This window comes from Ruditapes philippinarum, unplaced genomic scaffold, assembly GCF_026571515.1.
Source record: "Ruditapes philippinarum isolate M1 unplaced genomic scaffold, ASM2657151v2 ctg3022_1_1_1_1, whole genome shotgun sequence".
Taxonomy (NCBI): domain Eukaryota; kingdom Metazoa; phylum Mollusca; class Bivalvia; order Venerida; family Veneridae; genus Ruditapes; species Ruditapes philippinarum.
In genome coordinates, this window is record NW_026863095.1 from 20857 (window position 1) to 36200 (window position 15344).

At 33.3% G+C, this 15344-nt stretch overlaps 1 protein-coding gene across 1 annotated transcript in view; it reads left to right on the plus strand.

Moving 5' to 3' along the window:
• LOC132721128 (serine/threonine-protein kinase 11-interacting protein-like) overlaps positions 1–15344 on the plus strand; it is a gene marked incomplete at its 5' end in the record, with an annotated part of 51799 nt that overhangs the window by 17739 nt on the left and 18716 nt on the right. The window contains 2 exon segments of the mRNA XM_060705382.1: positions 1802–1963; positions 11935–12101. Of these exon segments, the coding sequence (XP_060561365.1) occupies positions 1802–1963; positions 11935–12101 (329 nt within the window).

Genomic DNA, 15344 nt, shown 5'->3' on the forward strand with positions numbered 1-15344 from the left:
ATTCCATGCAGAAATCTGGTTGCCATGGCAACCAAAAGGGATTATAAGAATAAATTTAAAAAATCTTCTTGCAAAGACCCAAAAGGCCTAGAGCTTAGATATTTTGCATAAAGCATTGTCTGGTAGACCTCTACCAAGATTGTTCAAATTATAGCCCTTGGGTCAAAATCGGCCCCGCCCCGGGGGTCATTGATTTTCACTATATGTACATATAGTAGAAACTTAAAATACCTTCATGTAAATACCCAAAAGGCCTAGAGCTTAGATATTTTGCATAAGGCATTGTCTGGTAGACCCTTACCAAGATTGTTCAAATGATAGCCCTGGGGTCAAAATCGGCCCCGCCCCCGGGGGTCATTGATTTTCACTATATGTACATATAGTAAAAACTTAAAATACCTTCTTGTAAAGACCCAAAAGACCTAGAGCTTAGATATTTTGCATAAGGCAGTGTCTGGTAGACCCTTACCAAGATTGTTCAAATGATAGCCCTGGGGTCAAAATCGGCCCGGCCCAGGGGTCATTGATTTTCACTATATGTACATATAGTGAAAACTTAAAATACTTTCTTGTAAAGACCCAAAAGGCCTAGAGCTTAGATATTTTGCATAAGGCATTGTATGGTAGACCTCTACCCAGATTGTTCAAATTATAGCCCTGGGGTCAAAAGTGGCCCCGCCCCGGGGGTCATTGGTTTTCCTTATATGTATATAGTAAAAACTTATAGTAAAAACTTTAAAAAAAAATTCTAGCAATTGACAAATGCTAGAGGTTAGATATTTTGCATGAAACATTGTGTAGTGATATCAGCTGACCTAGATTTTGACAAAGTGTCTAACTGTGTTGTCCTTTGATGTAGTCATGAAATTTAGGCTGTGTGAAATATGACCTTCACCACCAAATTCACCAGACTCAAGTGCATTGATATATTCCTACTCTGATATGTTATTGGATTAACAATAGATTTAACCACTAATCTGATAATAAGAATTAGATAGGTCAGGGATCTATGCATTATGACAATCTTCAATTGCATAGAAACAAAAAAAATCTGTTCCTACACTACTATTTAGTGTTGTATTAATGCGGTGGCATAGCATTTTTCTCAAATGCAATCTTGTTGAATTAACAATAGATTTAACCACTAATCTGATAATAAGAATTAGATAGGTCAGGGATCTATGCATTATGACAATCTTCAATTGTATAGAAACAAATCTGTTCCTACACTACTATTTAATGTTGTATTAATGGGGTGGCATAGCATTTTTCTCAAATGCAATCTTTTTTTTTCTTTAGTGTCGTATTTAAGGAAATAGCCACGATATGCAAGGATAAAGTGTAGCTGTCTAAAAAAAATTAACATAAATGATTTTTTCTAGTCATGCAAAATTCCGTATATATCAAACTCAAACTGTTAAAGTTAAAACACTAAACGCAGACGCTGCATCTTGGTGCCCTGTAAGATGAATTATAGTATATAAAAATAAACTTTAAAAATAATCTTTTAAAATAGCACAATTTTGTGCTTCATGTAAACTTCCCTTAAGCGGGGGACTTCGGTAACTTTGTTATAAATTCTTGTTTTATAAAGTATACAGCTAAGGTAACATTGACATAAACCATGTGACTTAGTAACAACATACTTCTGCAGTGAAGAGTTGTGGGTTTTTCTAGGAATATATATATCAAGTAAGTGATTCTAGGCCACCATATCCCTCTTATTATATGTTTGTCACATTTTTATCAAAGATAATTTCAATGATTATCATTGCTTATAATTATCTGTGTTTTGTTTCAGATATTGTTGCCCATTCAGACCATAGTCATTTGGAGGGAATAGGGAAGTCAAACCCAACAACTTACACAAATTTGGAAAATCAAGTCTTAAAAGCGGATGATAATTCCAGTTATCAGAAGCTAGTCAGCTTCTTAATGCTGAAATACACTCATGCAAACACTGGTTAGCTGAATATATTTTATGCCATTTGCTTTATGATACACATACAGACACTGGTAATACTGAATATATAGCTGAATGTAATAAATACATTCTATTTGCTTCAATATACAGACAACTATAAGCTGAATATACATTTTTGTGCTTCCGAAGGGCGGCATATTAAAATCGCATCATCTGTCCGTCCCTTACACAACATTTGTTTCCGGACTGTTACTTTGTCATCCATTGAAATATTTTTAGCTCACCTGTCACAAAGTGACATGGTGAGCTTTTGTGATCGCTTTTCTTCAGTCCATTCCTTACCTTTAAATTTACTTAAAATGACATCTCATAAACCGCTAACCCAATTTCATCTTAACTTCACAGGAATGCTCCTTTGGTGGTCACCTTAAAATTTTTTTTAAAGATTTTAATTCCATACAAACTCTAGTTGCCATTGAAACCAAAAAAAACCCTTAAATATCTTCTTTTAAAAACTCAAAAAGCTAGAACTTAGATATTTGGCATGAAACATCATGCAAATAAGGGGGTTATTGATTCTCCTTATATGTATATAGTGAAAACTTTAAAAATCTTTTTTTAAAAAGACAAAAGAGCTAGAGGTTAGATATTAAGCATGAAAATTTTCTTATGGGTACCTACCAAGTTTCTTCAAATAAAAGTCCTGGGACAAAAATATCTACCATATCATGATCTTCCTCCACTAGTAAAGATTGAATGTTGCAATATATCCTTATTTAGGCCTATATGTGCTAGTGCAACATAAAAACACAATGAAATAATTACAATTATTTTTATAATACTGCACGTTTGTAACGTCGCTTTTCATTGGATAATCGTGACGTTTATATAGTTTTATATACACGGCTGTTGTCGATTCATGAAGAAATCTTACTTTTTTCTCAAAAAAATGATGTTTGCTGTATTATAAATTCGTTATAAAGATTGTTGATAGGTTATATGGCCGTATATAAACAGCTGTTTGCAATATAACCCTCGCCTAGCGGCTCGGGTTATATTTACAAAAAGCCGTTTATATAGGGCCATATAACATGTCAACAATCTTTATAACTAATAATATACATTATAACCTCTTTTATTCAAATTGCCAAGGACTGAACATTTACTTTGAATAATCGATGGGTACAAATAATCGAAATCGGGATATAGTTGTTGACTACAACTACCCAACTTTGACTATACGCCAGTCATAGAAAATCTACCGTTTACAACACACCTGTCGAGAAAAATAAATAAAGAACAAAAGATGCTTAAAAATTCTTCTATTGGTATTTACTTGCATTTTTTTCCACATTATGTATACATGAAAATATTCGCTTTCATTTTCAAGCATTAACAGTAACAACACTGGACATAGTAAAATAGAAAAATTATTTATAAATACTTAGTTTAATTTTATTATTATTATTATTATTTAAAATTTTTATCTTCAATCTTTAATTAAAATTATTAAATTCAACTCCTTTATCTTAACAATTATTAAAACAGAAATCCCTTGCACACAATGAATTTTCGGTTTAAAAGTTAATTATTATAAGCCCCAATGAATTACGGCGTATATTGTTATGCCCCGTGTTCACAAAGATTTAAGGATCAAGATCAGGATCAAATCTAAAAACTCAAATATTCTCCATTGTTTATGATATCGTCGTAGATTAAATATTTAATATTAAAATGATAAAACAGGACTTGAAATAGCATGTTAATGAAATTTTAGAACAAATTTATTGTTATGTTTGCAAGACATGTGCATTTTACAGTTCATGTGGCGCGATAGCTCAGTTGGTTAGACCACTGACTGTCACTCCTGAGGTTCCGGGTTCGATCCTGGGTAACACCCTTAAGATTTTTCAGAAACACTTTCAGTGTTTCCCAACTAACTAGAGCTTTACTGGTACGAAACCCAGGTAATCCTCGCATGTATCAGTGCTATACACTGGGCATGTAAAAGAACCAAGGAATCTATTCAATAAGAGCTAGGGACTGACTCCCGGATTTCCTTGTATCTCATAGCTGTCTCTACTGGAAATAAGTGCTTGCACTTTCGTAGGTCATCCTTGACCGCCCGGTCTAAGAAAATCAATCAATCATCAAAATATTGATCTTGATCCTAAAATTGATCCTTATTTTGATCCGCTTATTTTTGTATTTGTTTTATTATTCATCGATTTTATCCCATAATAGTTTGGTTTCTTTGCAAATCAGCAATTGTTTACATTTTGAATATGTACCATTTAATTCTAGCAAAATACGATCAATATAAGTTATATAAAATAAAGAAAAGAAAATCAGGATCACTTGATCCTGATCCTGATCTTTTCTTAGTGAACACAACATCTGGTTATCCGTCTGTCTGTTAGCAGATTTTCTTGTCCAGTCTGTATCTTTTGAACTGATGGAAAGAAATTGAAACTATTTGGCAGAAATATTAACCAAATGAGGCGATGTGCAAAGGGCAGGTTTGAACTTTCTCAGGTCAAGGTCACACTGAGACATTTAATATCAATTTCAAAATTTTAGTCCGCTCTGTATCTTTTAAACTGATAGTATGAAATTAAATCTATTTGGTAGAAATATTTATATTACTGAGATGATGTGCAGTGCGCAATTTTGGACTACCTCAGGTCAAGGTCACACTGACTCATTCAAAATCCTTATATCAGTGTTTATATTACAATAGGAGATGAATGATTTTACTAATTTGTTTCCTCCCAATATATATATATTTACCTCCTTTTATTTTCCAAAATCTGTTACTTTATAATTGTTTTTATTGTTTTTTTTTGTTTTTTTTTACTAAACTTCATATTTTTAGAATTTTTTCCTGTTAAGATTATAATAATTTAGGAGCTTTTATAGGTTTATATGATTTAATTATTTTGAAATAAAACAATCTTACTAATAGAAACTGATGTTACTTAAGATATTTAAAATCACTAATAATAAGTTGTAAATGAGGCATATAAAATGTCATTTTTAGCTCGACTATTCGATAAGAATAAGTAGAGCTATTGCAGTCACCCGAGCGTCGGCGTCAGTGTCGGCGTCTGCGTCGGCGTAACCACTTATGTTAAAGTTTTTGTAATAGTTCAACTATTTTCAAAGTCCATTGACATTTGGCTTTGAAACTTTGCACACTTGTTCACCATCATGACCCCAACCTGTAGACAGGAGGAGGTAACTCTATCAAGCATTTTGACAGAATTATGCCCCTTTTTCGACTTAGAATTTATGTTAAAGTTTTTGTAATACCTTAAATATTTTCCAAGTCCATTGACATATGGCTTTGAAACTTTGCACACTTGTTCACCATCATGACCCCAACTTGTAGACAGGAGGAGGTAACTCTATCAAGCATTTTGACAGAATTATGTCCCTTTTTCGACTTAGAATTTATGTTAAAAATTTTTGTAATACCTCAAATATTTTCAAAGTTCATTGACATATGGCTTTGAAACTTTGCACACTTGTTCACCATCATTACCCCAACCTGTAAACAGGAGGAGGTAACTGTATCAAGCATTTTTTTTTACTATCAAGCACTAAGAATAGTCGAGCGTTGCTGTCCTACCGACAGCTCTTGTTAATGTTGTTTATCAACTTTAAGACATGAATACTCACAGTTTTGCTATATTGTGGGTAGTCAGTCTCTATTTGAATATGGGCTGATGTTAGGTACCTGGCTTTTCCTTTCTTATTATACATTAAAACAACATATATGTTCATAGGAAAAAATACAAATATAATAAGCTTAGCCCATGTCTACCACTGCATTTTGAATTGCTGAATTTTAAAGCTTCAAATCAAAGAAGGTAATAACAACACATTTTCATATGCCAAAAAATATTATATTTATGTTAAAACTAAGATATTTTGCATGAAGTATCCTTGTCTAACCATTTCAATTTTGAAAATGACATAAAAATTCAATATCATAGAATCAATTGATAACGATAAAAGTACAATTAACAGAAGGATTCATGAAGAGTTTTGGATAAACAAGTTACGAACATGGTCACCTATCGGACTGAATATCAAAACAAAATAAGACTTATTATTAAAATTACTATTGCTGTCATAATCACTATTGCTGGTATTTTTGTTATTGTAATTATTGTTAGAATAACATTGTTGTTATTAATAATGATGATTGATATAATGGTCATGATGGTGGTGGTGTTGGTGATTATGATGATATTAATAATATTATTGTTGGTATTATTGTTATTATCATTATTATTAGTGTCATTGGTAGTGTTGCTGTTATCATTAGTATTGTTGTTAAGATGATTGAGATGGACTTGATGATGATGATGGGTGTTGTAGGAATTATCAGTGTTATTGTTGTTTATGATAGTAATTATTGCATTCATCAGTATTGTTGTAATATTGTGTTTTTTTTTTTAATTTTGATCGATTTTAATTTTCTAGCTACTAAAACAATATTAATTTTGTATTTTCACTACTTATCATTATTATTATTATTATTATTATTATAGTTTCCCCCCTGGTGGCTGGTTGGGAAGCTGGCCGGCAGCGTCCGATTTTTGTCCGGAGCAGATCTCCTAAACCCATCTCCTAAACCCATGGAAAAATTTAATGAAACTTCATAGAAATGTTAACCACTATGAGAAGCAATGTCACGCATGGACCAGGCCACTAGGTCAAAGGTCAAGGTCACACTTAGAGGTCATTGAAAAACGATTGTCCGGAGCAAAACTTCTACATGCAGAGAGGGATTTCAATATAACTTGGCACAAATGTTCACTATTAAGAGACAGACTGTTGAGTGCAAAATTTAGGTCCCTGCGGCCAAGGTAAAGGTCACACATAGGGGTCAAAGTGCAGATAAAAAAATCACAAGAGATGATAATATATCCAGATATTTTCCGGATATTGCCCAGAGCATATCTCCTATATGCATATATATAATGCCCACATCTCTGTCAAAAGCTTCTGTGACGGACGTATATTGTGACAATGTTGCCCTTGTTATTATTATTAGCTCACCAGAACCGAAGCTTCGGGTGTCCGAGCTATTAGTATCAAAGGGAGATGCTCCGTCTTCCATTGTAATGCATCAACAAACGTCTTCTTCTCTGAAACTGCTGGGCAGATTAACTTCAAATTTGGTCTGTAGCATCCTTGTGACAGTTACACTTGAATTTGTTCACGTCATTTCAATTGGCCCCTTTTAGGGGTCAACAGAGCTCAAAATAGAAAAACCTTCAAACATGCTTTTCTACAGAACTAATTGATGGATGATCACGAAACTTTGTCTATAGCATTCTTGGGTAGTCTTTTATCAAGTTTGCTCATATTAATTTGATTGGCCCCTTTTAGGGCTAAAAATAGAAAAACCTTTAAACATCTTCTTCTATGGAACTATTGGATGATCACCAAACTTTGTCTGTAGCATTTTTGGGTAGTCTTTTATCAAGTTTGCTCATATTAATTTGATTGGCCTCTTTTAGGGGCTGCTAAATCTAAAAATAAAAATACCTTTAAATGTCTATTTCTACAGAACTAATTGATGGATGATCACCAAACTTTGTCTGTAGCATTTTTGGGTAGTCTTTTATCAAGTTTGCTCAAGGTAATTTGATTGGCCCCTTTTAGGGGCCACTAAAGCTAAAAATACAAATACCTTTAATGTCTATTTCTACAGAACTAATCGATGGATGATCACCAAACTTTGTCTGTAGCATTCTTAGGTAGTCTGTTATCAAGTTTGCTCATATTAATTTGATTGGCCCCTTTTAGGGGTATCTGGTGCTAAAAATAGAAAAACCTTTAAATAACTTCTTCTACAGAACTAATTGATATTGGATGATCACCAAACAATCTTGGGTAGTCTTTTATCAAGTTTGCTCATATTAATATGATTGGCATCTTTTAAGGGCCGCTAAAGCTAAAAATAGAAAAACCTTCACCCATCTTTTACTACAGAACTAATTAATGGATGATCACCAAACTTGGTCTGTAGCATTCTTAGGTACTCTTTTATCAAGTTTGCTCATATTTATTTGATTAGCCCCTTTTAGGGTCCACTCCAGCTAAAAATAGAAAAACCTTTGAACATCATTTCATACTGAAAAAAATTGATAGATGATCACCAAACTTTGTATCATTCTTTGGTAGTCTTTTATCAAGTTTGCTCATAGTAATTTGATTGGCCCCTTTTAAGAGCCACTAAAACTAAAAATAGAAATACCTTTAAACGTCTATTTCTTCAGAACTAATTGATGGATGATTACCTAACTTTGTCTGTAGCATTCTTTGGTAGTCTTTTATCAAGTTTGCTCATATTAATTTGATTGGCCCTTTTTAGGGGTCTCTAGGGCTAAAAATAGAAAAACCTTTAAACATCTTCTTCAACAGAACTGATTGATGGATGATTACAAACTTTGTCTGTAGCATTTTTGGGTAGTCTTTTATCAAGTTTGCTCATAGTAATTTGATTGGCCCCTTTTAGGGGCTGCTAAAGCTAAAAATAGAAATATCTTAAATGTCTTTTTTCTACAGAACTAATCGATGGATGATCACCAAACTTTGTCTGTAGCATTCTTAGGTAGTCTGTTATCAAGTTTGCTCATAGTAATTTGATTGACCTTTTTTAGGGGCCACTAAAGCTAAAATAGAAAAAACTTTAAACATCTTCTACAGAACTATAATTGATGGATGATCACCAAACTTTGTCTGTAGCATTCTTGGGTAGTCTTTTATCAAGTTTGCTCATAGTAATTTGATTGACCTTTTTTAGGGGCCACTAAAGCTAAAAATAGTAATACCTTTAAACGTCTATTTCTACAGAACTAATTGATGGATGATCACCAAACTTTGTCTGTAGCATTCTTTGGTAGTCTGCTATCAAGTTTGCTCATATTAATTTGATTAGCTCCTTTTAGGGGCCGCGTAAGCTAGAAATAGAAAAATCTTTTAACATCTTCTACAGAACTAATCGATGGATGATCACCAAACTTGGTTTTTGTAGCATTCTTAGGTACTCTTTTTATCAAGTTTGCTCATATTTATTCAATTAGCCCCGTTTAGGGGCCACTTAAGCTAAAAATAGAAAAACCTTTGAACATCATTTCCTACTGAAATAATTGATAGATGATTGCCAAACTTTGTATCATTTATTGGTAGTATTTTATCAAGTTTGCTCATATTAATTTGATTGGCCCCATTTAAGCTAAAGCTTAAAAGCCCCAGGTCATGGCATTTCTTCAAATTATTGTTTAAACATATTCTATGCTCAAATTTAATATTAGAAAGTATTGACAATTGTCAATTTCCAACACTGAAAAGCAGTTGTTTCTGGTGAGCGACTCAGGACCATCATGGCCCTCTTGTTATTATTACAGGCCTTCAACCGTTCCTACTTTATCCTTCTTTTTTATTGCTTTCCTACTTTTTCCTATTTTTCTTCCAAAACCTCCTTCTACTCCTACTTTTAAAAAAAAATATAAAGAAAATGAATGAAATGTTAAAATAGATAAAAAAAAATAAAATGAAAACAAGACATGTCATTGGAAACAGACAAATGCCTCCCAAGTAGGGCCTAGTAGAGGAACATTGACCTTTGACTTACAACAAGGCAAAGATTACTATAAAAAGAGTGTTACAAGAATATAGAAACATTAACAGATACTTTCTCATATTCTTAGGGTGCCAAATTATTTCAAGAAGCATCCATGAATTAATGACAAAGATATGACTAGACACAATGTACTACTGTAAAATCATTATTATTCGTGGGGCACGAATTTTCGTGGTTTTCGTGGGTAGGTCAATCCACGAATTTAAGATCCGACGAAATTTTATCCCAACAATTACTTCTAACCATGTCTCTATTCTATACATGCGTCGATTATTGTGTTATGATGGTATAAAGATAATCAGGTTAATGACAGATTAAATCTATAATTAGTTTAGGTTTGCAATATTTAAGAAACTTGAAAGCAACGTCGACTTTATGTCCTGATTTTCGGTCGTATATACACATCAGTGAGACTGCTTAATTGTTGAAGGCTACTTGATTGTGTAATCCAGAATATTTGACATAATCGAGTAAAAATGGGAAACCAGTGCAATAATTAGCGCTAATATAAATTGTCAGTTTGCTCTCATTAATTGTTGTTAATAGAATTAAAGAAATCTTTGATATAAATGTCGTAAGTAAAGAACACAAAAAATAATAAACAATCATTAAAACGGATGAATTGTACATCCTTTTGTCGTCTTTAAATGGTCCAGTTTAGATTTTAATCTGTAATTGTGCGACTGCTATTCCGTAAACATCAAAGACGCTGCCGACTTCTTAATATATCCACACAATCTCGTATTATTCACTCATATTTATTTATATGCATGTAAATTTACACAGTCGATGTGATGTTGCGTGTAGATACTGCCAAATACAGTAAGACCGATTCAGAGTGTAAACTTTTTAAACTCGCTGGTTAAAACGTGTCAGGGGTTGTATTAATTATGCAATGTTTACATCGGCGAATCACAGGGGCAGTGTGTACAATGGAGCTGCATATCATGTCATCTAGATGTGTAAATTGCAGTCAATTATCGGCAATAGCTGCTATCTTTATGTTATTCCTAAAGGCAAGGATTAGATTATTGACAAGCGCTGTAAAGATATGTTCACGCGGTAAGTTAAAATGCGCGACGGTTAATTTTAAGATTACTTTTCATTAAGTTTTTTTTTTTGACAAGAAAATGAAAATCCACAAATTTAAGAACCCACGAAAAGGCCCGTTTAGATAAAACCACGAAATTTCATGCCCACGAATATAAGTGAATTTGCAGTATTTTGACATATAAGTATATATGTAACCTTCACCTTTCTAGCTGATGTTTGTTTGTAATGTACCACAAAAGTTTGCCTAGTTGTCTTGAAATCCATCAATGAATTACATAATTGATGACTGGATATGATAATGCCAAGTTATTCTAGAACCATCCAAGAATGATGAACATCAGCTCACTTTCATGAAAAAATCATATCAGGATTTTGGTAATTCAAGTGTGACAATGACCTTTGAGCTAGGGTCCTGATTCTCGCGCACAACACATGGTCAACACAATAACTAGAGTTAAGAATGAAATATTGTAATCAAACTTGATGTATAGCAAGCTTATGTGAAGACCCCGGTTGGTATTGCATTTTGACCCCCTGGGGTCAAGGTCACCATCACTAAAAAAAGGAAAATGGTTTCCGGGCAAAAACTCGAGTGAGGAATGAGATATAGTAATCGAACTTGATGTACAGGAAGCTTATATGAATACCCCGGTTGGTATTGCAACTGGACCCCCTGGGGTCAAGGTAAAGGTCACCGTTACTAGAAATAGAAAAATAGTTTCCGGACATTAACTGGTGTTAGGAATGAGATATTGTAAATAGCAAGCTTATATGAAGACCACGGTTGGTATTGCATTCAGACCCCTGGGGTAAAGGACAAGGTCACCATTACTAAAAATAGATAAATGTTTTCGGACAATAACTAAAGTTAGGAATGTGATATTGTAATCAAACTTTGTGTAAAGCAAGTTTATATGAAGACACCTGTTTGGATTTCAATTAATTGAAATAATTCTTTATACACAGTTGATACTTCATTTACTGTAGGTTGAGTTCAAAATTTTCTTCAGACTACTTATTTTTCAAAAAGTCAAAGTTGCTGGTGGGGGGTATTTATCACCTTCAGTGATAAGTCTAGTTTATATAGAGATATAAACTGGCCGTCCATCTTTTTTGGATAATTCCGGGTATTCGAATAAAGGGTTTCCGATTAACCAGGGTTTGTCAGACTGTATTGTATAAATACCTTATATTTGAAATGTTTTACAAGTTGAATTGATAGTTTAGTTTACTATATTGACAAATGTTTAGAAGTCTATCATCTGCTAAAATAGTTTTGTTTGTACTGTTGTAGATGAAAAAGTCAGAAAGAGTTTAGCTATTACTCAGACAGATCTTGTATTAATTGATGAGAACCATCAGTGGCCATTACCAAGGTTACAGGCTTCATTAGCAGGTGCTATAAAAAAAAGACAATTTACTATTGTCTGGAGAGAGAAAATCAACAACATTGGCACACTGGTAATAACTATTAAATATTACAATCATTAAATTATTAAAATTAAAGCATGTAGAAACCATCGTTTTTAGCTCACCTGTCACAAAGTGACAGGGTAAGCTTTTGTAATCGCTTTTCGTCCGCCGTCTGTCCATAAATTTTAACTTTAAATGACATCTCCTCATAAGCCACTAAGCCAATTACATCTAAACTTCCCTTTGGTGGTCACCTTTAAAAATTGTTCAAAGAATTTAATTCCATGCAGAACTCTAGTTGCCATTAAAAAAAAACTTAAAATATCTCCTTTTAGAAAACCTAAAGCGCTAGAGCTGGGATATTTATCATGAAACATTTTCTAGTGGGTGTCTACCAAGTTTGTTCAAGTAAATTTTAAAAAGCCCTGGGGTCAAAATTGGCAAAGCCCCGGGGTCATTGATTTTCCTTATATGAATGTAGTAAAAACTTAAAAAATCTTCTTTTAAAAAAACCAAGCAGTTAAAGCTTAGATATTAAGCATGAAACATCTTCTAATGGGTGTCTACCAATTTGTTATGCCCCCGCCATATAATGGCTGGGGCATATAGTGTTACCCTGTTCCGTCATTTTGTCATTCCGTCATCATCAGTTTCCGTTCATTATCTTAGTAACGGTAGCACACATTCAACTCAAATTTGGCATATGGATATCCCATGAAAAAATACAGGTCAAGTTCGAATTTGGTCATGGTTCGATGAATTTTGTCAGAGTTATGCCCCTTTTACTTTGAAAATAACATGAAATTTTCAGTTTCCGTTCATTATATCCCCAATGGTATAACACATCAACTCAAACTTGACAAATAGATATGTCATGAGAAAATACAGGTCACGTTTGAATTTGGTCATGGGTCGATGATTTTTGGCAGAGTTGAGCCCCTTTTACTTTGAAAATAATAGGAAATTTTCAGTTTATGTTCATTATCTCCCCAACAGTATTACACATTCAACTCAAACTTGACATATGGATATGTCAAAGGAATGCGCAGGTCAAGTTCAAATTTTGTCATGGTTCGATGATTTTTGGCAGAGGTATGCCCCTTTCACTTTGAAAACAATAAGAAATTTTCAGTTTCCGTTCATTATCTCCCCAACAGTTTACACATTCAACTCAAATTTGACATATGGATATGTTAAAAGAATGCGCAGACCAAGTTTGAATTGGGTCATGGTTCAATGATTTCTGGCAGAGTAATGCCCCTTTCACTTTGAAAATAATATGAAGTTTCTGTTTCTGTTCATTGTCTCACCAACAGTGTTACATATTCAACTCAAATTTTACATATGGATATGTCAAAGGAATGCACAGGTCAAGTTCGAATTTGGTCATGGTTCGATGATTTTTGGCAGAGTTATGCCCCTTTTACTTTGAAAAAAGGAAATTTTCAGTTCACATTCATTATCTCCCCAACAGTTGTACATATTCAACAACAAATTAAAGATATGGATATGTCATAAGAATGCAATGGTCAAGTTCGAATTTGGTCATGGTTTGATGATAGCTGACAGAGTTATTCCTCTTGAACTTTGAAAAAACATCAGAAATTTTAAGTTTCCGTTCATTATCTCCCCTATAGTTGTACACATTCAACTCAAATTTAACATATAGATACATCTTAGGAAAAAGCAGTTCAAGTTTGAATTTGGTCGTGGTTCAATGATTTTGGACAAAGTTATCTTTCTTGAATTTTGGAAAAAATTTGAATTTTCAGTTTCAGCACTCATACTTTTGTGGAAATGTATGTACCCATTATTTTGGCTACATATATGCAATATGCAATTTACAAAAGGTTAACACTGAATAGTTTCAGTGCCTTGAACTTTGTATAAAAATGGTTTGTGTTAACATTGAATAGTTTTAAGGGCTTTGAACTTAAAATGAAAAAAATAATTTGTGGAAAGAAATTTGGAACTAAATATTATAACATCTGAAATTTTGGTTGCATGTGGGGGCATCCGTGGCATGATGACACATTTTAGTTCAAATAAAAACCCTAGGTTCTAAATTGGCCCCACCCCAGGGGGTCATTGATTTTCCCAATAATGTATATAGTAAAAACGAAAAACAAAATCTTCTTTTAAAAACCCAAAGAGCTGAAGCTTATATATTTAGCATGAAACATCTTCTAATATGTGTCTACTAAAATTGTTCAAATAAAAGCCCTAGGGTCAAAAGTTCCCCCACCCCAGGGGGTCGTTGATTTAAGAGCTTAGATGTAAAGCATAAAAAAATCTTCTTATGTGTGTCCACCAAGTTTGTTCAAATCAAAGCCCTGGGGTCAAAAGCCCAAGGGGATCATTGATTTTCCATATGTATATTGTAAAAACTTAAAAAATCTTCTTTTAAAAAACCAAAAGAGCTAGAGCTTAGATAAATAGCATGAAACATCTTCTAATATGTGTTTACCAAGTTTGTTCACATAAAAGCCCTAGGTTCGAAATTGGCCCGATCCCGGGTTGATGGGGTTCATTGCCTTTCTCTTTATGTATGTAGTAAAAACAAAAATCTTCTTTTAAACAACCCAAAGAGCTTGAGCTTATATATTTAGCATGAAACATCTTCTAATGTGTGTTTACCAAGATTGTTAAAATAAAAGCCCTAGGGTCAAAAGTTCCCCCGTCCCGGTGGTCATTGATTTTTCTTATATGTACAAAGTAAAAACTTAAAAATCTTCTTTTAAAATACCCAAAGAGCTACAGCTTAGATATAAAGCATGAAAAAATCTTCTAATGTGTGTCCACCAAGTTTGTTTAAATAAAAGCCCTGGGGTCAAAGTTGGCCCGGCCACATCAGGTCATTAATTTTCCCTATATGAATATAGTAATACAAAAAAAATCTTCTTTAAAAAAATCGAAGGAGCTAGAGCTTAGATATTTACCATGAAACATCTTCTAATGGGTGTCTACCAAGTTTGTTCAAATAAAAGCCCTGGGGTCAAAATTGACCCCTACCTTGGGGGTCATTGATTTTCCTTATATGTACATAGTAAAAACTAATAAAATAATCTTCTTTTAAAAATCCAAAGGGCTAGAACTTAGATCTTAAGCATGAAACATCTTCTTATGGGTTTCAACCAAGTTTGCTCTAATAAAAGCCCTTGGGTCAAAATTGGCCCCTCCCATGGGTGTTATTGATTTTCCTTATATGTACATTGTATGTAGTAAAAACTTTAAAAATATTATTTTATTAAAAATCCCAAAGAGGTTAGATATTAAGCATGAAAAATCTTC